General features: G+C 29.7%; 3 protein-coding genes across 4 annotated transcripts; 1 reads left to right on the top strand and 2 right to left on the bottom strand.

Annotated features, from left to right (window-relative positions):
• Positions 1 to 227: 227 nt before the first annotated feature.
• LOC138935563 (serine/threonine-protein kinase SIK3) lies at positions 228 to 16,958 on the bottom strand. 2 transcript variants are annotated; one of them, XM_070300220.1, is made up of 13 exons: positions 16,722 to 16,958; positions 13,861 to 14,157; positions 13,549 to 13,719; positions 11,451 to 11,574; positions 9,932 to 10,052; positions 8,850 to 9,084; positions 8,367 to 8,682; positions 7,794 to 7,927; positions 7,388 to 7,547; positions 6,820 to 6,957; positions 5,815 to 6,036; positions 4,775 to 4,971; positions 228 to 3,961 (listed from the first exon to the last, which is right to left on the bottom strand). In XM_070300220.1, exons 1-13 carry the CDS (start codon positions 16,872 to 16,874, stop codon positions 3,455 to 3,457), a joined length of 2,775 nt encoding a protein of 924 aa, XP_070156321.1. In that variant the 5' UTR covers positions 16,875 to 16,958; the 3' UTR covers positions 228 to 3,454. The 2 variants fall into 2 exon arrangements, with proteins under 2 accessions (XP_070156321.1, XP_070156322.1); XM_070300221.1 differs by lacking the exon at positions 6,820 to 6,957.
• A 2,413-nt stretch (positions 16,959 to 19,371) lies between these two features.
• Positions 19,372 to 22,436, top strand: Pnn (desmosome associated protein-like protein pinnin). The gene is made up of 5 exons (XM_070299990.1): positions 19,372 to 19,603; positions 19,960 to 20,152; positions 21,406 to 21,579; positions 21,652 to 21,946; positions 22,036 to 22,436. Exons 1-5 carry the CDS (start codon positions 19,449 to 19,451, stop codon positions 22,338 to 22,340), a joined length of 1,122 nt encoding a protein of 373 aa, XP_070156091.1. The 5' UTR covers positions 19,372 to 19,448; the 3' UTR covers positions 22,341 to 22,436.
• A 336-nt stretch (positions 22,437 to 22,772) lies between these two features.
• On the bottom strand, positions 22,773 to 25,858 carry LOC138935484 (glucose dehydrogenase [FAD, quinone]-like). The gene is made up of 3 exons (XM_070300103.1): positions 25,445 to 25,858; positions 24,495 to 24,678; positions 22,773 to 24,418 (listed from the first exon to the last, which is right to left on the bottom strand). Exons 1-3 carry the CDS (start codon positions 25,856 to 25,858, stop codon positions 23,112 to 23,114), a joined length of 1,905 nt encoding a protein of 634 aa, XP_070156204.1. The 3' UTR covers positions 22,773 to 23,111.
• Between the last annotated feature and the right edge of the window lie 1,116 nt (positions 25,859 to 26,974).

Here is a 26,974-nt window from a genome sequence, read left to right as displayed (position 1 = left end):
AGAAAAGAAATCGTAAAGTAAGAAATATATATGTCACTTGTGTAAATATTAAATTTCAAGAATATAAAATGTTAATAAATGTTTCATTTTTAATATATATATATATATATATTACAGTTTTAATTTTCACAGACTTTTAATTTAATGTTTAAATAACAATAATTAAAATTAATATAAAAAGAAAATTATTTAATAATAATTTTTCATTTATAATTTTTGTTATTACGAGAGAAGTCCATCTCAAATTTACAACAGCAGCAAAACGGGTAAGAGAAATATGAGCTAAGTTTAAAACTATACATATCATATTCCTTATACATTAACTTGGTTTTTATATAATACAATTTTTTCAGTATATACATGCCGGTGACACAAACGTATCTCCAGTATTTAGCAAAATACTTTTTATAAAGATTAATCGATTGGCAAATATTAGGGCTGCTCGCAACCTTTAACCTTAAAAGCAATTAATCAATCAAGTACACCCTGCACTATACGTGCTTAATTTAATCTCACATACGCACATAGTGTATGTATGCGCGCGCGCACATCTCTCTCTCTCTCTCTCTCTCTCTCTCTCTCCCTATATATATATAAGGGCTGTGTTCATAAAGAAACCGAACTTTAAAAAAGTGCCACAAGGTAGATTGGCCTACGTCATCACGTCGGGTGCTTTTTTTAAAGTTCGGTTTCTTTATGGACAGCTTGTACATTTAATATATTTATTTACATAATTGCAATTATATCATAAAGATATTCCAACTTCGTAAAAATTTTGATACAAAAAAATTAAAATATAAAACGCAATACTTATGTTAGCCAAAAATATATGATACAATCTCTTTTTTATTAAATGTTAATATGTGGTAAGTGCGTAAAGATAATAATTATTTGTATGCCACATGATATAAATAATATTATATAGAAAATGTTAAAAAATACGGTTTAGAAAAATTGAAAAAATTTTTTGGATATTTTGTTTATATAAAATTTTTTTCAGAGAAAATATAAGATAAACTAGCTAATTTTATCATAATTGGTTGAAATTATTTTATTATTCTTTTACTATTTTTTAAATCTTAAGTGTCTTAAAAAAAAATCTTACATAATCACAAAAGAATTTATGTAATACATTTTACATATATAAAAAGTTCCAAGATAATCCTAATTTTTTAAATAATGTACTTCATCATCTATGTTTTTTGTCTTTTCCTCCTTTAATAAATCATCCTATACGATAAATCATATGATATTAAAAAGCTGTATATGTGTGTGTGTGTGTGTGTGTGTATTATTTTATATAATATATATATCATACTACACACTCACAGACATCCACACACTCATATGCGTTATTTCTGATATAAACGATAAAATTACTGTATACAGGGTGTCTGATATATTGACCGTATCATCTCTCATGTGCAGGTAAAGTAGGTGAAACAGAGGAAAAAAGTCCTTTACCATTTAACGATTTTCGTAATAATTATTGAAAAATTAATTTAAAAAGATCGATTAATTGACGCGAGTATAAGTATGCAGCGAAAAAAGACAACCCAAAAGTATGTGGTTGCTAAGCGCGATAAAATTTTGGGAAGAGCGCTCTACAAATGACAATAGTTACGTACGATGAGCGGTATATCACGCTGGATTCTCGCGTCTTCTTAGTGATTGCATATTAGTGGGCCGTTTGTTTTCACCACGTGCTTATACTCGCGCATATTGGCCGATTTGTTTTACTTAATTTTTTTAGTAATTATTATTTTAATAATTATTGCAAAAATTATAAAATAGTAAAGAACTTTTCTCCTCGGTTTAAACCGTTCTACCTGCACACGAGAGGTGATACTGTTATTATCGGGACATTCTGTATAAATATGTATATATAGCACGTATATATATGTATTTTATTTCGATATTAGCAAACGTACAACAATCATACAACATACGTGCAATGTGTTAGTTTGCTCAATATGATTAATCATGCTTGGTTATCTGGGGAGACTTGTGTGCTTTGGCTTTTATTAGCTCCTTTTCATATTCATTGAATAAATAATATAATCTCTTAGCTTATCGGATTTTATTGAATATAGCCCCATTTGCAATCTTCTATTTACAAAAAACATTAAATAGCTATTTTAAAAAATAAAGATTATCTTGAGAAATTTGATAAAGTATATGATATCAAAAATCTATTGTATTTTATACAACATATGTCATCTTAAAATCACATATACAGCCATCTATGTCTTAAATTTTAAACTATTTTTTGATCAATAAAATAGTAAAAGAATTATATAAGTGATAATATTAAATGATTTATCTGTATATCATTTGTAACAATTACAGAGTTCAAATAAAAAATTTAAAAAAATTACAGATATTTGTATATAATAATAAACAAAAAATTCCACTCATGCCTTCATTTTATAAGGAAAATTATTCACACATGCTGTCATTATACCAAAAATCATTGGACATGTATTTTTTATACATGATAACTCTCAATAGAGAAATGATGCTATTCACATGTTAATATTTTTTATACTATATAATATTATATTTTAAGTACACATTATATAATTTAATGTGTACATTCTTGTCATCAATTTTTATTTACTGTAACAACATTTTCATAATGTGACTACAGTAAAATCGTTTTATGCTATATAAATCTATTTATGCTGTAGATTGTATGTGGCACACATAAGAAAAGAAAAAAATATATGTTTATACACTTGCCAATACACACAAATGACAATGTCCTTATCTTTCGATTTCTTGTAACAAATGTTCAATAATACAAATCAGGAAACTTGAAATTGTTTGCCTACGCATATCTAACACAGAAAATATATATAATAAAAAAGGAACATTGCAAATTATAATAAACAATAGCATTTGGTGTACATGTACTGCAAATAGAATGTATAAGACGACTCAATGATTTATTCTGTACATTTACCACAAATACTATTGTTAATACCTATTACACATACTAATAAACAAATTCTCTCATAAAAATTTTCTTTTACTCGATGAGTTTTTCTATAATCATTTGCTTTAATTAAAACTAAAAAAAAAAATAAAAAGTATATTACAATTTTGAGAATTATTAAATATGCATATAATAGTTAAATGTTTTAGAAAATATAAATATATCTAATAAATCTCCTTAATTACAACTTCGTGTTATAAATAAGATGGCTCTTATCTTATTTTTCAAAGTAAACTTTAAAAATAATATAATACACTGAATGTTATACATACAAATATAATAACATAATAATGTTATTATATATATGAAGGATGGCAATTTTAAAATACCGTTTGTGTATGCAACATCATGTATGCAATGTGTATGTGCAATACTGAAACAGTGATGAACAGTGTGTGTTACACTAGGAATGTAATGTAATGTATACAAAAATGTTACATTATTTGTTAGTTGTCGTCAAACAGTAATACATGAAATCAATTGCTGACAAAGTTGACTGTATTGCAATTGGTCCCCGCTAATCCTACGCATTTTTATTCCTTTCACTTCTCTTTCTTCCGATTCACATACTCTAAGTTCGATTTGTACGCCACCTGGATATTCTAAACTAAGTCCACTACCTTCTACTTCCTCCGTTGAAAATATAAAACCTTTTGGTGGCGCTCTTGCGTCTATTATTTGTTTAACACGACCTAATATAGCTTCAGAATTTAATCTGCTCGATTCATCAGACAAAGTAACCTCGACTTCGGTAGGTATTGTATTAGTAAGTGGTCTACCGATACCGCGTGTGATACTAGGTCTCAAAGGATCGCACGGCTCTGAAATAATAAAACTCGGAAGAGTATTATAATGAGGTAATGCGTCTTCGAGTGAATCAGGCGACGGAGACGGAGAAGGCGAACAATTAATTAACGTCACTTGTCCTCCAAGAACATCTGTCACTGAAATTTGCGGTGGTATCTATAAGCAAAATTTTAAAACTTGAAACTTTGAAACAACAAAAAATTATACAATTCTCTCCCTCTCTCTCTCTCTCTCTCTCTCTCTCTCTCTATTACATATTATTTCTATAAAAAAATTATAACAAATATTATGTCATAAATATCATGTAAATATAATGATTACTATATTTACAGTTAGTGAAAGAAAAACATAAATAATAAGAAAATCTAAGTTATAGCGAAATATAAGTCATTCTGAAAATCTAAGTCTTATCTTAAACTACTCTTATTTTAAACTCTAACAACATAGGAAAGTTAAGTTATGCAATATGTTAAGTAAATATTGAGTCAAAGTGTCAATTTTTATATTAGTTAAAAATTGTCACTAAAAATTTTGCAATTTTACAATTTTTAGATATTTATTTTTTTAATAAATGTTCACGAAACCTTATACTTTAATGATTTAAATATTTATTTTGACATATATTTAAAAAGATCGTTTTCTGCATTCTGACATATGTTATAAAGAAACTTCTAAGTCATTTGCACTTTAAATCACATGAGAAATACTTTTAATTTTAAGATCAGTTTAAAGTATTAAAAATTTTTTTAATTCATCTTCGAAGTCTATATTTAATGAAAAACAGAAATTGTTTAAATGGTGTTACAATCAGACAATACATTTGAAAAATAAAAATTAACTTTTCATTAACTTCTTTTAGATGTAAATATACTTTTTTGAAATTTCTCATACTAATAATTTACACTTTATATAAAAATTATTACTTTACATTACAACAAAATTCTTCATGCATAATCGAGTGTTACATACCCTTGGTATCTCTACAGGATGTTCTTCTTGTATCATATCCAATGCTGGGCTATTACTAGGGGAATAACTCACGGGAGTAGTAGCAGGTGATCTATGATGCCTAAGTGGACTTAGATCTAAAGGTGTTGATGGTGGTTGTGCCGGCGTACCATGTATAATACTACCCTGTACTGGCGTCGTAGATAAACCACTGAGACCTATCATTAATAAACAGAAAAAATTAATTAAATGTATTAATCATAAATTTCTTTTCACTGACAACATAACATCGGTTGTCGTGTGTGTCATTTAATGTAACAAAATATTACATTATAAATCTTTTTAGAATAGCAAAAATACAAAATTAATTGTATGTATGTTTAAAAACAGCAAACTATTATAGAAATAAGTAATAAACAAACATTAAATGACATCATAGTTATTATCTTAAAAATCTGAAACGAAAACCACAAATTTGAATTTTTGCAGGCCGAGAGCTAGACGCGTATAGTAATGCGTCAATTTCACAGAAAATGATCTTTCTGTGAAACTGATTACTGTGCACAGGGTACGAATTTGTTTTGATCTTGTACTAAGTATAAATAAATCCCAATTCGAAATTTTGATAAAACCGTCTTTATCTTCCTGAAAAGATGCCTGTGGGATTTGAATAGCTCAGTGGTGAAAACAGTCAAGCCCGATAAGCGAAAGACTCAAGTTCGATTTCCGATTCAGCGACATTGCCCCGATATTTTTCTCGCCTACACTTCTTCAAACGAGAAAGGGAGAGTTTATTAAAATCTCGAATCGAGATTTATTTATTACACTTGATATATAATCAAGAAAAATTCATGTCCTGTGCAGTGTAATCAATTTCATAGAAAAATTTTCTGTGAAACTAACGCACTATCACCCGCATGTAGCTCTTATTGACCCGAAAAAATTCAAATTTGTGATTTTCACTTTAGAGCCTTAGTAATTTCTTAACTAGCCAAAACAAAAAAAATTATAATAAGATGTATGTTAAATTAATAAAATTCTTTAAAAAATGGAATTAATACCTTGTGTAATTGCTGCTACACCTCTTTCGTGTACAGGAGATCCTGGAATACTTGCAGGACTATGTGAAGGCGATGCCAATCTTTGTAACTGTTGATATTCTTGTTGAAGAGCTTGGATACCTGGTCCAGGAGCACCCGATCCTTCTGATGCCCGACGAACAGGTGAGTATCTTTCAGTAACAACATGACTGCTTGGCTCCTTATATGAATCCCTATTATTTACTAAAATAAAAATCCGGACATTAGAAATATATTCTGATATAACCTAATATAGTGAATATGTGTATTGCATCCAAAATTAATTTGTATAAATTACCAAATTTTACTAATTCATATAAGTCAATAATAACAAAATATTTTTACATTATATAAGGCTCATTTATTATATCCAAGAGAAAAATTTATTGGGTCATATTTATATCAGAAAAAATAGTTGAAAATAAAAATTATAAAATTTCTCCTTAAAGAGGCATTCTATAATTAAAACGGTGTTGTTCTAGGTGAAAACACACTTTTAAGATATAAAGGTTATTCTTATATTTTAAATGTTACCACACATGACTTTGTTATAGATATATATATATATATATATATATTCTCTCTATCATTCTGTAGATATATGAAAATATCAAAACAAAATAATATAACACATAACATATATTTAAAAAATCAATAGTTTTTCAATATATTTTTAACTATAACAAATCTTTTTTGTAGTTATACTACATTGTAAAACGCCTTTTATAATAATATTGTATAATTTATACATATATATATATATATATATATATATACGCACGCACGCACGCGCGCACACACGCACACACACATATTACACGCACATATACACATATTTTATTTGTTTGTTTTTAATAAAAGATATATTAAAAAATATATAAATTATAAGTACTATCCTTATTAATATTAAAAATATCTTTAAACATATCTTGCACAATTCTATACAAAAAGAAATAATTCAAAATTTAACAAAAGTGCAAAAATTACCAGTACTAGTGTGATATAATGAAGATTTCCTGTGATGTGGAAGTGTTGATCCTCTAAGATGAGTTGGTAACAACCGTGATGGTAGATAAGCTCTATTCATCCTAGCTTCTACCTCCATTACCAGTTCCGAGTTTATAACTACATGCATATTACCAACCAACGAGGCATGGTGCAGTGAACACAAAAAACCATGCAAAATCAAAAATAAAACTGAATAAAACATTGTATAAACACTAAAAAATATAACACAGATAATAAAAACATAAAAGCTGCAAAAAGCTTGCAAAATTAATGAAATCGATATTACATCTATATATATCTATATATTATATGTTGATTAATTGTTGTAGAAGAATCAATTTCTATTCTACAAAATGCGATTTTATTGTGTATTTAATAAAAATTGAAGAAATCTCCATGTTTAACACATGTATACTGTTTTTGCTATTTTTAATCAAAATAATTGGTAATAAAATATAGACATTAAAAAGCTATAAGTCGTGCATTTTTAATCATTAATTGTGGAAAAAGGATTCAATATAATATTGAAACTTTGGTTATGTCATACCTGGCCGTTGCATAACAGTGCTAAGACCACTTCTTCTTCTTCTATCGCTATTCCCATTATTACTACCACTATTGTTACTGTTCCCATCTCCACTCGCAGTACTAACACCAATACTTAATGACTGGGCACATTGTACTAATCCTGAACTGCCACTCTGTAACTATTTGCATACGTACATTAAAAATTTGGGAAAAAAAAACCCCTATATTTTTCGATATGTAATACTTTGTAATCGAGAAGATATAAGTTAATATTGAAACGTTCCACGTTTCGTCATTAAATTGTGATTGATTATATCATAGTTTATATTAGATCAATTCAAACAACCTTATTGTCCTTTGCTTGAGAATTGGCTTTTTATTAATATTTATCGTAAATTTCGTACATATCTATAATATATACTTACAGATTGTAATTGTTCCCTACTACCAGGTTGACTCCAGCCACCTTCTTCATCATTGTTAATGTTATTACTATGCTGTTGATGAAATATGTGCAGATTTGCTCCACCATCTGAAGCTCTTCTACCAAAGCTTCCCGCTGTATATATAAACATACATAACATATAGCAAACTACTAACACTTTTTTTTTTTTTAAAGAAAGAGAAAAGTTAGACTGATCAAAATTTTAGGAAGATATTAATAGTTTTATAATTCTTTTTATGAAAGTTAATTTTGTATAAATTATAAAATATGTATAATTTGAAATGGATTATATAAAGAAAAATCCAAACATGTAACTACTGTTATTAACAACATAACAGACTTGAGATAAAAGATTAATTAATCACACACACACACACACACACACACACACACACACACACACACACACACACACACGTACACACACACACACACACACACACACACACACACACACGTACACACACACACACACACACACACACACACACACACACATTTTACACTGTAATAAATTATTTAAAAGTTGTCTTATATAAAAATAAGAACTTACTAGCACCCATTACAGGAGGAGGCTTCAGTAAATGCTGATCTTTTATTTGGAAATTTTGAGGTGGTTGATGTTGAACTAAGGGAAGATTCAATGGTAAATTTGTATGTGGTAGAACTTGAGGATCCATATTACAATGAAGAATAGGAAAAGGTCGTAAAGTTTGATATCCTGACATATGATTATAAGGATATGATGTAGGGGATTGATGCATTGCATCACCAGGTCCAACTGTATGTCTTCTTGTTGTATGATAAGGCGTTCCAGGAGGCAAATAAAGACTATTTTTCTCTTCTGTTTCCGCTTCGGTTTCACCAAACTGTGAAAAAAAAATATAATTATATTATAGATTATATTGTAGATATCATAGATTTATTCGTTTTAATGCATTGTTACATATAATTTTAATGCATTGCTGTACTTTTAAAAATATAGATGGACGAATCAAGTATCTTTTTGTTCCCTTTTCAACAGTTACATAATTACCTTCTCCAATTGATGTGCACCATCTGGCAAATAATCGCCTGATATATTTTGGATATTAGGCAAAGTAGGCATTGTTGGTTCTAATCGATCAACAAGTAAATTGTATATAGCTGATACATGATCAAAAGTATTTCCTTTGATGGCTTGTAACAACGTATCTGCACTGAGTCCAGGCAATCTTAACATATTCTCTATCACTAATTGATTTAATTGTGGTACTACATCAGGATTACATCTGAGAATATATAAAGATGTAAAAAATATATAGAAATATATAAATAAAGATATATAAAAATATATAACAGATATACAGGTTATTCCTCATAGTGTTACAATGTGTTTTCTTCTAAATTTGATGTACAAAAAAATGTTTCAGATAAAATTTATAGAATATTGAGAGAAAAAAAGTTGATAATTTTGAATTGTAACTAAGATCATTTGTCAAGATTATGGAAAGGTTAATATAGTTTTTTTAAATAAAACCATCCAAGTTTTTTTATATAAATCGATTCCTCCTAATATGTTGTCAATGTATGTATACCCATCCACCCACCCACAAATAAACAAACACACACACAACATTAATTTATATATATATATATATATATATATATATATATATATATATATATATATATATATATATACACACACACAAACCGAAGAGAAAAGTCTTTTACTATTTTGCAGTTTTCGTAATAATTATTGAAAAATTAATTTAAAAAGATTGGCTAATTCGTGCCAGTATAAGCGCGCGACGAGGAGAGATCGCCCAGTGGTATGCGATCGCTAGACGCACGACAAAGCTTTGGGAAGAGCGCTCTGACAATGATTAAATACAAGTGATGCATAACGCTGATGCCCTCGCATTCTATCGACCGCATACTAGTGTCCCTTCTCGCTGCACGCTTATACTTGCGCGAATTGACAGATTTTTTTAACCTACTTTCTCAATAATTGTTGCAAAAATCACAAAATAGTAAAAAACTTTTCTTCTCAATTTAACTCGCTCTACCTGTACACGAGAGGTGACGGTTATTACCGGACACCCTCTAAATATTGATGTATGGTATAATACATACCCTCCAGGTTCTAACTCCACGACTCCATTTGTACACATCCATGAATGTGTTAATATTTGTGAGATACTTAAACGCCGCTCTGGTTCTACCACTAACATGTGCCTGATCAATTTTTCACAATCTAAAATGATAAAAATGTTTAGTTTAGCTAGTTTAGTTAGTACAGCTTTAAATGTATATTGTTTTCTTTTTTCAATAGTCGAAATAAACAAAAACATAACAAATTTTTGAAAAAAACTGCTCGATTATTTAGATATATAAAAAACCATAGATTTTTTGCAAATATTGCATTAATCTGAGAAATCTGAATGATGAGAGGAATAAATAAGTTCATTTGATAATTAAAAATATCATTCGTATATAATAGCACATATTTTTTTACTTAGATATTAAGAAATATTTTATGCAAATGATATACAAGAAGTGCAAAATGTTCAAGAATTGCTAAATATAATAAAATATTATTAATAGCAGATTCTGAAAAAAAAGAAAAAAAAAATTAAAAAAGTTAAATAATTAATTAAAAAAATTAATAAAAGTTAAAGAATTAAAAAAGTTCTTAAAACCAGTTAAAGAGATCTTTCAATTAAAAAAAATTTAATTTAATTTATTGATTAAAAAAAAAATTGATTTTACAAATTGATTTATTGATAAAAAAAAAAGTAATTTTTATTTTCAATTTGTTTTGTCCAAATGTGTGTATGTTGCTATGTTCCCTCTTAATATATATATATATATATATATACACGCGCGCGCGTGTGTTTGTGTGTGTGTGTGGGTGGGTGGTTATGTGGGGGGGGGGGGAGGTAACGGACATGCATTTATTGGCAAAATTGGCTTGTTTTGGTATTTTTTATAACCATCTGAAGTTTGTCGATCTAATTCTGGGACATCTTATATATATATAAAATTACCAAAACGAGCCAATCTTTCCAATAAAGGCGTGTCTGCAAATAAGCCGTTTTGGCACTACAGAATCAAAGACTAACCAAGGAATCCAACTCGCGAATCCAAAAATTCTGATTTTGATGAAACTTTATACACATGTAGGAGAGGAAGGGGGGAGGGGGGGGGGGAATAAATAGATGAATTTAGAAATTTTCGGTTGCGGCCCGAAAATGATTTTAAGGGATGAAATCAGTCCTCATATATAAAGCGGTTTTTTGCTTTTCTCCGTTTATCTCGAAAATTATTCGATATATCAAAAAATGTTTGATACAAAAGTTTCATGGCAAAAATACCTCTATTTAACCGCATTAATAAAATTTTGGAAATATAATTTTTTTAAAGATTTTTGCTCTTGTTAGTCGTTGATTTTCTAGTGCCAAAACGACTCATTTGCGGACACGAGTTTATTGACAAAATTGGCTTGCTTTGGTATCTTTTATAACTATTTGAAGTCCGTTTAATTCTGGGGCACCCTGTATATATATATATATATATATATAAGAGATAAATAGTCCAATAAATTGATCACAAATATTTCTTATGAGAAATAGAGTAGTTTATATATATCTACCTGCAGACATAAAAAATGGTATTCTGAATTTCCCTGAGACAACTACAGATCGTAACAACTGCATTGTAGGTCCATCAAATGGTAGAGCACCACAAACTAATACATACAAGACAACACCAAGGCTCTGAAACATTTATTTATTGCGCTTTATATATTATATCTTACAGTTATAGTAAATATTAAATGTATATAAGTATGTATATAAATATCCTACACATAAACACACACAAAACTGTGAATCCTATTTTATTTAAATATCTCAACATACATAAAATATCTAGAAAACTAAACAATATTGGAAAACAAATTTCATATAAAAATTGTTGAGTTGTGCAAAAGGCATATCCTATAAAATCAGCATTATTTTGTTTTATTTCTATTTTGATAGCATTCTCTCGAGATTCACAAGATTATGTAAATTTAAAAAAAAAAAAAAAAATATATATATATATATATATATATATATATATATAGGGTGTCTGGTAAAGATTGTGCCAACGCTCGTGAGAGGGTAGAGCACAGTAAACTGAACAGAAAAGTCCTGTAACATTTTTTTCTATAATGCTTAATAAAGGAGATATTATTGAGTAAAGTCTGGACAATCAGCGCCGATTTTTAGCTGGACGCATGTCGGTGAGCCGCTCGCCTGGTAGTGTGCGTCGCCGTAGCGACGGAACGCTCACGCACACTACCAGGCGCGCGGCTCACCGACATGCGTCCAGCTAAAAATCGGCGCTGATTGGCAGACTTTATTCAATAATAACTTCTTTATTAAGTGTTATAGAAAAAAATGTTACAGGACTTTTCTGTTCAGTTTACTGTATTCTACCTGCTCACGAGCGTTGGCACAATCTTTACCGGACACCCTGTATATATAGAGTTTACTGGAAATTTATAATTATGTTCAAATTTTCATGTTTCCTACTAATAAAACAGTTGAAATACATTATTAATTTATTTATTATAATCTGATAATAATTTTATAACATCCTATATATTCCAAAATATTTAAATGTCAATATTTCTTAAATGAAATGTTTGCAAGCATATCTCTAAATGAACTTTTTTATTTATTTTGAGATTCTAAATTTATATTTTAAGTAAGAAAGTGATTTTTTTATCTCTGAAACATTTTATATGTACAAGGTGTCCGGCTCTTGATTCAGCCACTTGCACCTCACTTTTTTTGTTCTAATCCGCAAATATCGTTTCCTAACGATTGGTTGCTAGGCCGAAAGATATGCAAATACCCTACATAGATACATCAGTATCTCTGCCACAAATAAATGATTGCTATAAGTATGTTTGGGCTTATGCTACCCTCCACTATATACACTCCCGTTTATTACTTGGACCACTGAATGTCCTTTTAATAACAGAGTCTCTGATCAGTTTGGAGATTATTTTTCCGCAGCAGAAATGTTATCGTGTACGAGTACCGTACAAAGCTGCGACACCTCATAACAATTAGAATAGCTGCAAGAATGTACTCGCCAAAATACCGCGGAATACTACATTCGGTAATTTATTGAGTTTTCCGTGTAATATTGCGTATGTTCATTTTGAACATGAATTTAATTTTATACATTATGCTGAAGATGAACCAAAAAAACGATTAATAACGTACATATTTAATGTGTATTTGTTAATAAAATTAAACAATAAAAAAGTTTGCACTTTATATATATACAATAATTCGCCTCTTATTTGCTAATTACGTCATATAATATCGTTTTTTTACTTTACTTAAATTTTATTATATTCAGAATGAGTAAGAAATTCAATACATATAAAAAAATCATAATTACATTAAAAAAGAAAGAGATCTTTTTAAATCTTGAAAGTACTGCTACTTGGAAAACAGAACGTTTTATGATTATATCTCTTTTAAAATTGTACAATTTTTATTCAAAACTTTTCTTCCAATACTATTTGATTTTTCAGGTATTTTGTTGGAGTATTTGAAATAGAACATTCTGTATTATATAATATATATCATTACTAAGAAAAGTATATATGTTGATAAATAAAATAATTAGATTTTTAACTAAAATATCTTTTAGAATATAAGATTTATATTAAAAAAGCTATAACATACCCATACATCGGCCCTTGGACCATCGTAATGCTTTCCCTCAAAAATTTCAGGTGCAGCATATGGTGGTGAGCCACACCATGTATTAAGTGGAACACCAGGTGTATATTCGTTACTAAATCCAAAATCAGCAAGTTTTATGTTATTGTCTGCATCAAGTAATAAGTTTTCAGCCTGAAAAGAAAAAAGGCAAAAAGTTAATTATGTGAATATGCACAAAATAAGGTAACAATAATTAACAATTAGAGAGATTCATAGATCATTTTTAATTTAAGTTAATTTTAATATAATACAATACATAATAGATCTAAAGACCTTAAGATCTCGATGAACCACCCTTTGTTGATGCAGATAACGAACGGCAAGTACAATCTGACGAAAAATTCTTCGTGCTTCTGGTTCTGGCATTCTACCATTTCGAACAAGATGATCAAATATTTCACCTCCAGGAGCATATTCTGTTACTAAATATATCATTTTTTCCGTTTCCATTACTTGATATAGTCTTATAATATGTGGATGTCGTAACCTTTTCATTATATGCACTTCACGAAAAATTTTTGCTAAGTTTTCTTCATTTAGTTTAGTTTTATCTATTATTTTAATAGCAACCTATAAAACAGTTAAGCAAGTTAATAGTACAAATTATAACATGCAACATCAATATAATGTAAATATTCCAAAGAATATAATAGCTTGCAAAAATTCCCAGCTAGAGGAGATTCTTCACTTTATTTAATAAGATTAAAAGCAAAGTTTATAAAGGAAATCTATAAATTATCTTAATTATAAATTTTTGTTTGATTTAATTGATTTTTTTCAATTATCTTTCGTAAACGACATTTTTATATTATGTTCCATATAATATATCGTAAATATATTATTTACGGTTTATTTGTTATTGATAAAGAAGCAATCTCTCTCTGTCTGTCTCATGAGAAACTTTTCCATTTTTTAACGATTTTTAATCCTTTTCTCCAGTATCTGTATATCAATATCTCGTGCACGCGCATATGTTATCATTTCTGTTATCATTTATATTATCGTTTCTACGAATTATTATTAACTATTAATTCTAGTCTCTTTAAAGTCTCAAACCGTTATATGTTTCTTTAATGATTGACTCAGTGGCAAATTTGAAATCACAATTAGAATGTCCTTCTCTATTTGTAAAAAAATCTTGTAAAAAAATTCCCTGGTCTTCCATTAAGATACTTTTGTTAAAAATTAGGAAATTGTTAGTGTAACTTTTTAGAATAAGTATCTTTATTGAGTGCTTTCTAATGTTTTTTATTTAAATAATTGAGAAAAAAAAAACGAAGCCATTTAAGTTTCAAATGTTAAATTTGAAAAAACAAGTATTAAATGGGTTTCATAAAATAAGCATTTTTCATTTGCAGAATATTTTCATTTTTTTGGATAACAAAACATTTTTCAATTTCACACTAGAGTGTCTACTTAAATCGTGTAAAAAATTTCCCTGAAAATTCCCTGACTTTCCAAATATTTTTGTTCAAAATTCCAGACAAAAAGAATATTTTAAACATTTTTTGATACAATTTCCTAAGATAAGTTTTTTTATTGTACGTTTTCTAATCCTTTTCATTCATACAAAGGAAAAATACAAAGCCACTTAAATTTAATGTTAGATTTACATTTTTAATGCTAGATTTACAAATGTATTAAAAATAAGACTGAATAGCATTCATTAAGATAATATTTTTTTACTTATGTAACATTTTTTATTTTTTATTACTAAAAATTAAAATAGAGAATATGTATTGCATATTTAATATTTTGTTTTTTAAGACATTAAATATATAAACCGAGATAGATATATTTATAATATATTTTAAACACATAATTCACAACATTGCTAATTGGTGGATTGTCTATTGCTTATATAAGAGCAAAATTCCATGAAAATTCCTTGATTTTCACAGGTATAAAAAAATTCTCTGAGAATTCCAGGTTTTCCATGTTTTTCCAAGGAGTAGACACCCTGCACACACCCACGCACACACACACACGCACACACGTTAAATTTACTATCAAATTTTGACATAAAATTTATAATTTTTTAAAACTTACAATATAATTACAAAAATATGATAAATAAAAAATTGAAAAATTGCAATAAATGATGAACTTTCTCTTATTTCTGCTAAAGATAATACAAATTCAAATTAGTCAAAGAATATAGCATAGAAAAGACGTGGAATGATTTCGAGATATTCTATATGTATACCTATGCTTCTATATGTAAACATTCACATTAATAAAAATCATGCAAAAGATTTTATCCGTTAAAAAATATATTTATTACACAGAGAAAGAAAAAGGGAGAGAACATGTTAAAGACATTACACATTGTTTTTGACACATCATAACAAATTATCTGGTAAATTAAAAATACATTCAAGATTGATTGGATGTTATTCTTTTATATTTTCACACACACACACGCACACACGCATACACACGCACAAGTTTATTTATGCAAATATATGCTAGTAAATGTGACTGCTATTAATGTCACAATTATAAAAGTAAGTATGTGTTAGCATAATGTCATGATAACATTGAACAAAATTATCTAATAGTTCTCAGTTTAATTGTGATTTTGAGAATATATAATGTACATACTCTTATATACATTCTTACATATATTGTCTTTGTAGCCATCTATCTTTTTAGTTTTCTTTTTTTTTCTGATAACATATTTTAATAATAAAACAAAAATTAAATTTTGTATTTAATTTACATTTACTGTGTGTATTCTACATATAAAAACTATAATCTAAAATTAAGGAAAAACATTTTTCTTGCATTTATTTATTATATTTATTTTACTTGAAATGGCTGATCTTATTTTTATAATAATAAGATTAAAGAAATTTATATATAAATTACATATTTTAAATAGCGCAACACACAATATCCTCTCTTAATATTGATAAATTAAAATGTATGTTTTTTTAATATTAGCTATATGTGTGACGATAAAATATAATCATTAAAATTATTTTGTAATTATACTGAACATGTTAAACAAAGTATACAACAGCAGTATACACGCACACACATACACACACAACATAGTTATCCAGAAGATATTAACGACAAAATGACGGATTTCATGTTTGCAATATAGATTCATACGGCTATTCTTCTACCTTAGATTTTGTTACGACGTGAGTGGCCATTTTAACTACGGCGAAATTTCCCTTGCCAATAGTCTTTTCCAGTTCGTAATAACCGACACGTATGAGTTTGTTGACAGAGAATTCCTGGGAAACCTCATTGTGCGACGTCGGCGCGGATGCCATTTTTTAATCACTTGTCTCGCTCGTACTTAATTCGTTGCCAATTGCAATACTGGCTAGTACGATGTTACGCCGACAGAGGAATTATAATTGTCTTTTGAAACTGCCATCTAGCAGCAATGTGAACAAGTAATCGTTTCAACCGATCAGGGAGAAGCCATAAAGCCTGTATCAGACTATGCATTAAAAATTTTAATTTTCTACGGACTTAATAAAGCCCGTATCAGGGTACCGATCATGTAACTTTCTCTCTAGAGCGGAAACGTAATGCGGCGTCTACAATAGAGATTTTAAGCCCTAAGCCTTAAGAAATTGACCAATTACAGTCAAGTATGAGAAGAATACTCGACTGTGATTAGTCAATTTCTTAAGACTTAGGGCTTAAAATCTCTATTGTAGACGCCGCTTAAAAAGTGAAAAATATTAGCATTGAAATTAATGGGCGCGTTCAGCAGAGAAAACTACTCAGTAGCAATCGAACGTGATTGGCTCTTACTTTTAGAACCAACAAATCAACGTCGAGTGTTGACAAGACAATAACTGAGCGCTTTCTCTGCCGAACACGCCCAATGGCAAAATTTTTCACTTTTCATTTTTCCGCCCTAGGGGAAACATTACATGATCGATACCCAGGACTATGTTCCGATTCTCCACCCGGGTGCACCCGATATTATAGTATACGTGGCATATGTATTTTGCAGGAATTAGCGGTCTAGTAAATATAGAAGTCTGTGGTTTGCACCCTCGGACGAAGATCCACAGACATAATATATCTAGACCGAGTATTGAGGAGTTGGAGTCGAGGTGCACGTAGAAAAGGACATACTCTGTTTTGTGCCCCTTGCGTTCTCTCTCGCTCGCACATAGCATAGCGCTCTCTTTCGTCATGCTACGCGCGAGCGAGAGAGAACGCAACGAGCACGAAGTAGAGTATGTCCTTTTCTACGTGCATCTCGGCTCCCATTCCTCAACACTTGGTCTAGGGCCGGTATTCGTAGTTAGTTCTTATATTTAAGGCCGTCTTAAGCACAATCTTAAGATGTCCTAACCTAAACCAATCACAGAGCCGTATTAGCATCTTAAGACATTACTTAAGATGGTCTTGAAATAAGAACTGACTATGAATACCGGCCTAGATATACTATGTTTATGAGCTCTGTAAAGGCCATCACACACAAAATTCCGTAAGGACATAAACGTAAGCGTAAAAAAATAGACTAATCCTAATCGATTTGGCTCTCTGTAACCCCTCCAATTTTACGAAAAACTCAATACTTGATTGAGATTGGTCAATTTTCTTACGCTTACGTCCACTGAATTATATACCATACTGGAACGTGCATGACTGCCCTCACCATTACTACCGCGGCCGCTAAAGGATAGCTGCAGCTTTTCAGATCTATCTCTTTTTACCGTGAACTACCATGACTGAAAACATCGTCCTGCCATGCAATCACACCAAATCACATGCAATTTGTGATACCACGCGAATATTTATTTCTATGTTAGATGGTCGAAAACGTTAAGAAGCAGAGAATTAAAATAAATATGAAAAATGATAAAGTGTATCTTAAAAAATAGCACGTCAAGTTACGATAATCGTTTTAGAATGAATAATATATCTAGTCACGTGATCGACGTAGTTAGATAGACAAGAACAGATCTGAGAAGCGACAACTCTCGCAGTCCCACATTTTTGGCCGCCAATCAGCAGAGTCGTGCGCGTTCCGGTATGGTATATAGTTCAGTGCTTACGTCTTATGTCCTTACGGAGTTTTCTATCTACCTACAATGGCAGCAAGAAGGCTGTAGGGTTGGTATTCATAGTCAGTTCGTATTTCAAGACCGTCTTATGCCCGTATCAGAGACTACGCATTGAAGATTGAGGCTACGGTCGGGAAGACGCTAGAAATGCTTCGAGGTGTTGCATTAACCACTCAGAACAAAGAAATCTTTATTCTTTGTGTCCTAATTGGTCAATCAAACGTTTCGAAGCATTTCTAGCGTCTTCTCGACCGCAGCCAAGATTTAAGATTGAAATTTGACCAATCAGGATAAAGAAATTTTAGTTCCTTTTGTTCTGATTAGTCAAATTCCAATCTTCAATCTTCAATCTTCAATTTTCAATGCATAGTCTGATTCGGCTTTAAGTAATGTCTTAAGTTGGTAACACGGCTCTGTGATTGGTTTAGGACATCTTAAGATTGTGCTTCAGACGGTTTTAAATATAAGAACTGACTATGAACACCGGCCTAGGAATAGAAGAGTATACTGTTTTTAATGACTACGTTTATATGTCACTCCTAATCGGGTTTAATAACAACATTAATAAATGTTCTGAAGCTAGCCAATCACAGTCATTCCATTTTTTAGAGGAATAGCTGTGATTGGCCAGTTTCACAACTACGGATGTTATTAAACCCGATTAAGGGTGCCGTGTAACAGAGCTCTATGACTAGAACTCACCATCTATATATTTTATGTGTCTATGGTAATTTCGTTTGACAATATTGTCGCGTAGTTTGCTTTTGCTAAAAAGAATTAAATATCTGAATCAGTGCATAACACAATTTTGAAATGAGGGAATTAGATTCAGAAATATGGGGAGCCGAAAGATTAGAAGCTCAATTGGAAGCTGCTCGCGATGGGCTTCGCGGTCTAGATCGCAGTATCCGTAAAATTCTAGGCCGGGATCTTCCTGACGGCGAAAGTAGTTCACTGCAACCACCTAGGTTATATTTAATTCAAAAATATTTAATTTAGGTTCTAAATGCATTCATATAAAATCATTAAGAATATTTAAAGTGCTTTACGATAGCGTTAAATATTTTCTAGAAACTTTTAAAATATTCTGCAATATGTATTGCAATATGTATAACTTTTTTTATTGATCACAAACATTTTTGTATTTACATCATTTAAATTACTTTAAGATATTTCTGCTACATCTATATTTTTTATATCATATTTACATTAATTATATTTATTAATTATACTGATTGTACCCAAAATTAAAATTGTATAGATATTATATAATGTATGCATATATTTTTATTATAATTTCATGATATAATTCAATTTTTTTTAGAATATCTCAAAAACGACCGTTGCAAGAAGATCGTCGACGAGCTGTAACAGATTTTGTGAATAATGAACTATCTGGAAGTAAACGACGATGGCAAAGTTCTAATGTGGAGCCAAAAACGGTTTTTAGTAGATTAAGCGCACGTGTTCCATCTAATGCTGATGATAGTGCTGATGAAGATGATAGCATTATTAAGGTAATTCATTTATGATTTATTTTTAAAAATAATTACTAATATTTTTTGTATTTGTATATAATTTACATTTCTTAATAGAAATATTTATATCTAATGTCAAATTATCTGAGATAATTTTACATTAGATAACAACAGGAGATTACGGAAAAATCTATAGATGCAAAATTTGCATTTTTAACATTTTTTATAATTTAGTTTGCACACACATACAGAGAGAGAGAGAGAGAGAGAGAGAGAGAGAGAGAGAGAGAGAGAGAGATCTAAGATTGTTAAATATTAATGTTAAATATATATATTCAATAAACTGAAAAAAGTTTCATTTGTACAGGCAGGATTTGCGACTATCGAAATTGTAATGATATGCTTTAACAGTCTTAACAATGACCCACAAATGTTCTCACATTAGTGTGCGCAATATTCAACATTAAATTGGGATTCCCAATCCAATAGTTCAAAAAACTTGTATATTATTTTTCTATAGATATTACATCATTTTAATGCAAGTATTAAATGAGAATGTTTTCTCCAGAATAAATTTAAAGATATATTAGAAGATTTTTATTCTGAGAACATAGCTATATGATTTCAACTTGCTTCAGCATTCTTCTTTCATTATTATTTCAATCTTTCATTATTCTTTGTCAATGAGTATTGTTGATGGGAATTTTATAAACTAGTGGTTTGATAGAAAAAATGCTATAGAGAGACAGGATGACAGATTTTTATAGATTTACAAATTTTATGATTTACAGATTTGCAGATTGCTTTGACTATTATGCATAGAAATAAAAAAAAGTACTTATAAAAAACGATCAACACAAGAAAACATAAAGGAACGAATAAAATTAATATTTCTCACCTGGTCTCTTTTTGTATACATATATTAAGTTTAGTAAATTTTATATATATATATATATATATATATATATATACTGAAATAAAATATATTTTACAGTTTTAGTTTAAAGAATTAAGAAAAATAAAATTTTAATAATATAACGATAAAAATATTCAATATCAAAAGTTTAAAAACTTTAAACTATAAAAAACTCTGTAATAATAATAATTAACTCAAATTTTATATAAGAATTATTTTAAAAATTTATAACTAATAAAAAAATTGGTGATTGTTTTGGTATACATATTGCATATATTTTCTATTAACTATACTATTTTATTATTTCACATATATTCTCTTTCAACACGTATATACAATTAAATATGATCTAATATATATTTTAATATTTATTAAGCCTGCTGTATCATCCAGAGTAATAGTTACTCCGCGAGAAATTCCTTCACGTCAGGAGGTTATCAGACGAGAAAGAACCGATGAACGCAGTCGACAAAGAAATAAACGTATGTTTGGTGCACTTTTGGGTACTTTACAAAAGTTTAGACAAGAAGAGACTAAACTTAAGGCAAAGGTAAAATTGGAATTTAGATATATTTAGAAGTTTATATCATCAATTTTTTTATATCTTACTTATTATTAATAGGAAGATAAAAAAGCAGAAGTAGAGGCCAGAGTAGAAGAAGCTAGAAAACGAGAAAAAGAAGAGCTACGAAGAGAAAGACAACAATTATTTTTGTCACGGAAAAGACAATTAGCTGAAGTACGGGCATTGGAAGCAAAACTTGCCCGTAGTCGACAGTTTCAAGATTGGCGCAATGCTCAGCTACCCCTTGCTTCATTTATAAAAACACGTGCACAACCTTCCATTTATTATGTACCAAAGCGCAAACATCCACAAACTGATATGTTATTAGTGCAATCCACAAAAGAACTTTATGGTTAGTACTTTTGTAAATATTATTGTAAATTTCTAATTCTATTTATATATCTATATATTATTTACTTTTTTCCTTTTTTTATATTTTAGAGGAAATTGAGAGAAGAGAAAAAGCATTAATAGAAGAACTAAACTTAATAGAAATGCAGATAGGATTAGGCAAAACCTCACAAAATTTTGAAGCATCTACATCTTTACATATAGTAGAAACTTCACGCTCAATAGAAGAGGGTGAAGAAAATAGAGATCCTAATCCAGAACATATTGAAGCTGCAATCATTGATAATGCTGACGTTTCAATGCAGTCCATAAATGAAAATTTTAATGATAATGATATGGAGAAAAAGGAAGAGGTACAGTTAAACAAAATTCAACCAGATGAAAATAATGGCTAGTATAAAATTTGCTATGATAAAAAAAAAAGTTCTACATACCATTGGATGGTTCAATAATAAAATGAGGATTTTCATAATAAATATATTATCATCTCTTCATATCTTTAAGTATTATTTTATGCTTGAATAATTAAAAATAGTATTTAAAAGATCAAATATTTGTCATTTTATTATTATATGAACCTTTATATCCAGTCTTATATAGCTCCTAGTTTGTTGCTGTAGTTATGTTAAACTAGAAATAAAATGTTACGATTTCATTCTCACAATATATATTAAAATAAAACAATTTTATATTTCTCTTGTATTTGGTAATATAGGTTAGTAAAATATGTGTATAAAAAATTTTTTTCGATTTATGAGTTAACAAATACTTCTTAACAATTATCGAAAATATCGTTAAAAATTTCATTTTTACAAAGTTCCCCGGATTTTGAACAATTTTAAGCTTTATATTTAAGTTCAGCAGGTCCAAAAATATTAAGATATATCGATTTCATTTCCCTTACACGCAAATTTGGATATCCTATTTCAACACCCTTTTTTATAATTGTGTCAGAACTACTAAACTTTGTTATACGATACACACTCAAATATGAATAAGTACAAATATTTTTTTCTTAAATTATACTCTTATTTTAAACTTGAAACTAGTTTTTTCCTTAAAATTATACAATTAATAAAATTATTTGATTTAACTTTTCGATCAATTGTATATCTATACATATGTATTACGTATTACGTTACGAAATATTACTCAATTGATTAATGTCAAGAAATAGCAATAGTGACATTGTCCCTCTTCAAGCGAAATCGCATCCACATTGTCTTTATCATATCCGCGCCCTTCTCACCGATCATAATGACAGGCGCATTTATGTTACCACTAGTAATAGTCGGCATAATTGACGCATCGATAACTCGCAAGCCTTCGATACCATAGACTCTCAGTTCCGGATCCACAACCGCCATAGGATCATTAGACGGGCCCATCTTAGCAGTGCAGCTCATATGATATATAGTCATAGTATACATTCGTAAAATACATGTCCAGTATTCGTCGGTATAGAGTGGAATGTGCTTACAATTGGGTAATTGTTTACTATGAAATCTAGAACCGAATCTTCTCATGCTACTCATTTCGCCGAAGGCAACGGCCGCTTTAACACCTTCGCGAAGTATTGCTACATCTTCTGGATGAGTGAGATAATTATGATAAAGCAGCGGATAATCCAAGGGATTTTTAGATTTCAGCCTGATATATCCGCGCGATTTAGGCCTTAATATCATCGGAAACACTCCGAAAACGTCGCGATTATTAAGTTCATTAAACACTTCGTTGTAGAATTCGTCGGTTAAACCATGAGCATTCTTTACATGGCTGCCACCATCAGAATTGACTCCCGAGGACGTTAACATGAATTCGATATCGGGCCAATCGGTCTGATTGGCATATTTGGTAGTAATAAAGCCGACCGCTTCGAGGCCGATGCTAGACGTCAACGGACCGTCCTCGGTGATAGCGTATTTCAATGCAGAATTAACGTTCACCATTCGATTCATTACGATGCTGATTTTATAGTCGATCGGGAAAATGAGACCGCCAACTGCTATGTGGTCCTGCAGATTCTGTCCGACTCCGGGTGAGTCTTGAATTACAGGGATTCCTAATTGCTCTAGATGGAAACGTGGTCCTATTCCTGAGAGCATTAATAATTGCGGACTATTGATAGCGCCGGCGGAGAGGATAACTTCTTTTTTGGCGAACACCGTCTCCTTACGACCATCTCTAATAAATTCTACTCCGTACGCTTTTTTGCTCTGCAAATCTATCAGTATTCGAGTCACATGACTCCACAAAGAAAGATGGAAATTCTTTCTCAGTTGAATGGGTCGCACAAATGCCTTGGCGGTGCTGCATCTAGCACCTCGTCGCATTGTAAACTGAAAAAAGGCGAAACCAGTTTGCTGTTCGCCATTGACGTCGCAAATATCATAACCCATCTCTTCGCCAGCCTGAAGAAACGCTACACCCAATGGAGTAACATAAGGGCTGTCTTGCACGGTTAAATATCCCCCTGGAAAATAAAAAATAATAAAATTTAAAAAATTTGTATTTCACACATATATATGCAGTAATTGAAGTATGCGAACCTGTGCTATGATATCTTGTATTACGTGCCAGATATGGATTTCTTTGATCTTGCGATTTGTGAAAAAACGGTAGCACGTCTTCGTATCCCCAACCAGGATTCCCGAAACTTCGCCATTGATCATAATCATGTCGATTTCCGCGAATGTAAAGCATCGTATTTAAAACACTGGAGCCTCCAAGAACCTGAAGTATTAATTAATTGACTATGAAGGTTGCGCAAAATAGAATTCTACTAAAAAAACATCACAAAGATAAAAAATATACTAAGTATATACATATTTAAAATATAAGTTATAAAAAATTTTCTTCTAAAAAATAAAAAATAAATATGAAATCAATAGTTAACTAGTCAAGTAATCAGAAGCAATTCAGTTTGTAAGGATCTATAATTAGAAAAAGTGTATTTTGAAAATCAGATAGTGAAATGATTTAACAATTGGAATTAAATGGTCACAAATAAAAATTAAATAGATTAATTAAATATGATTGCATGTAGGCCATCAAAGTTCTTTATAAGATAATATATCTGTTGTAATTACAATTTTTTTGTATACGAATTGCTCTTGTTTTCGCTTAAAACTCATTTTGTTTAATTAGACTTTTAAGTAAAGTAATGCTAATATATAGTAAAAAGACATGTAGTGACAATCAATTATTTTCTTATAAAAGAATAACCGTATTCCTAATATTATCATAACAATTTCACAAATATTGTCTTATATGTATATAAAATATATTCATTTTTTAATGGTTGTAATATTTTTATATGCTGTCAGTAGTACTCTCTCTCTCTCTCTCTCTCTCTCTCTCTCTCTCTCTCTCTCTCTCTCTCTCTCTCTCTCTCTCTCTCTCCGCTTCCCACCCTCCCTCCCTCTCTTTCTCTCACTCTTTCTTTGTCTTTCTCTTTGTTTCTGATTTTTATGTAATAATTATCTACAAAACCTAATACCTTGCCTCTAGTCCAAGAACATCGACGATCGACCATAACTTGGCAGGCTGTATTCTGTGGTTGTGTGCGATATTTCCAATCGATTTTACTTTTATGTAAATACAGAGATAATATTGGCACGTCGGTTATCTCCGTTTCATGACCTCCGGCTTCCAATAACAGCACGTTCCATTCGGGATTTTCGGTTAATCTGTTGACGAGTACGCTACCGGCCGAACCGCCACCGATTACAATAAAATCATAGCTTTTATTTAATTCCTTCCTTACATGCGGATGATTTTCCGGATCCATGAGATCATAATTGAAGTACATGAGCGCGACGATTAGTATTGGGATTATAGTAATCTTGCCGATGCTGACGCCGAGTAGAACGGTCGCTGCTTTTATAGCGGCACCGACTATTGTAACATTCATCTCTTTTACTGGTTACGTTCTCGATTAATGCTAATATTGTCCAAATTTTATAGGTAGCCGAGTTTGTAAATATTTTTGCTTCTTTTTCTGTTAAATATATTTTGAGTACATTTTATAAAACACATCTTTGAAGAATAAAATCGAATTAAATATTTCACGTCTCGCGCGTTTTTCTTTATAGTTTTTGCTTATTGTGCTTATATTGTAATTATAAATCACTATATTCATAAAAAATGCCGGATATGGGAAAATAATATTACTAATTAATATTACTAATTAATTGTGACTAATGAAAATAGTAGCAGTCATCTATTTCGTCGTGTACCTGATACATTATTGTTATATTGAAAAGGTTTTCGGAATATTTCACTTTGGCATTTTATACAAAAATCTAAAAGCATAAAATAAAAATTTATTTTATTTATTAGAATAATTATCTTTGCAGTGATTATTCTCAAAGATCGAAAAGAAAATCGAAAATACAAACTCTTCAATTTTAATGAGTTTTATATATATACATGCTTACGCATATGCGTGCACTGAGAAATGCTAACCTAATAGCTAAACAAACTAATTTCTGTTTTTCAAAGTAAAGATAATATAATCCTTAATCAATGTATCATTGCAAGTTTAAATGATGTATACTTTTGAAATAAAATATAAACTGCTGATTCTAAAAAAATCTACAGTAAATAAAAATCTATAGTAAATAAGAAAGAAGTAATTAGATTTATTTTTAAATCTTCATCATATATCCTATTTCAAAATTGTTAGACGTACTTCTCTGGAGAAAGTAAAATTGGATTCAGCAATTAGGCAATTGTCATTCCAATCATGATCTTTACATAACAGTAAATTTGAAATATCTTTGGAATGGCATTTTTTTTATTTACAGCGTATTTAAAATTTTTTTTAGTAGTTTTCAAATAAACGATAAACTAAAAAATATTATAAATAAATTGAATTCGCGGAAAACTAAACTGTAATCCGAGTGATTCAAGAAGAAAATCAGGACAAAAATATTAAAATGTCGAAATATCAAATCTAAAAACATAATTATTAAACGTTCGAGAGATTTATATATATGTATATATAATGTTAGTATAATTAAGAAAG

The sequence above is a fragment of the Polyergus mexicanus genome, unplaced genomic scaffold (assembly GCF_030449975.1).
Source record: "Polyergus mexicanus isolate NDT 795.1 unplaced genomic scaffold, iyPolMexi1.0 SCAF_8, whole genome shotgun sequence".
Classification (NCBI taxonomy): domain Eukaryota; kingdom Metazoa; phylum Arthropoda; class Insecta; order Hymenoptera; family Formicidae; genus Polyergus; species Polyergus mexicanus.
The sequence above is the reverse complement of the archived record's forward strand: the minus strand, read 5'-3'. Positions and strand labels throughout refer to the sequence as shown.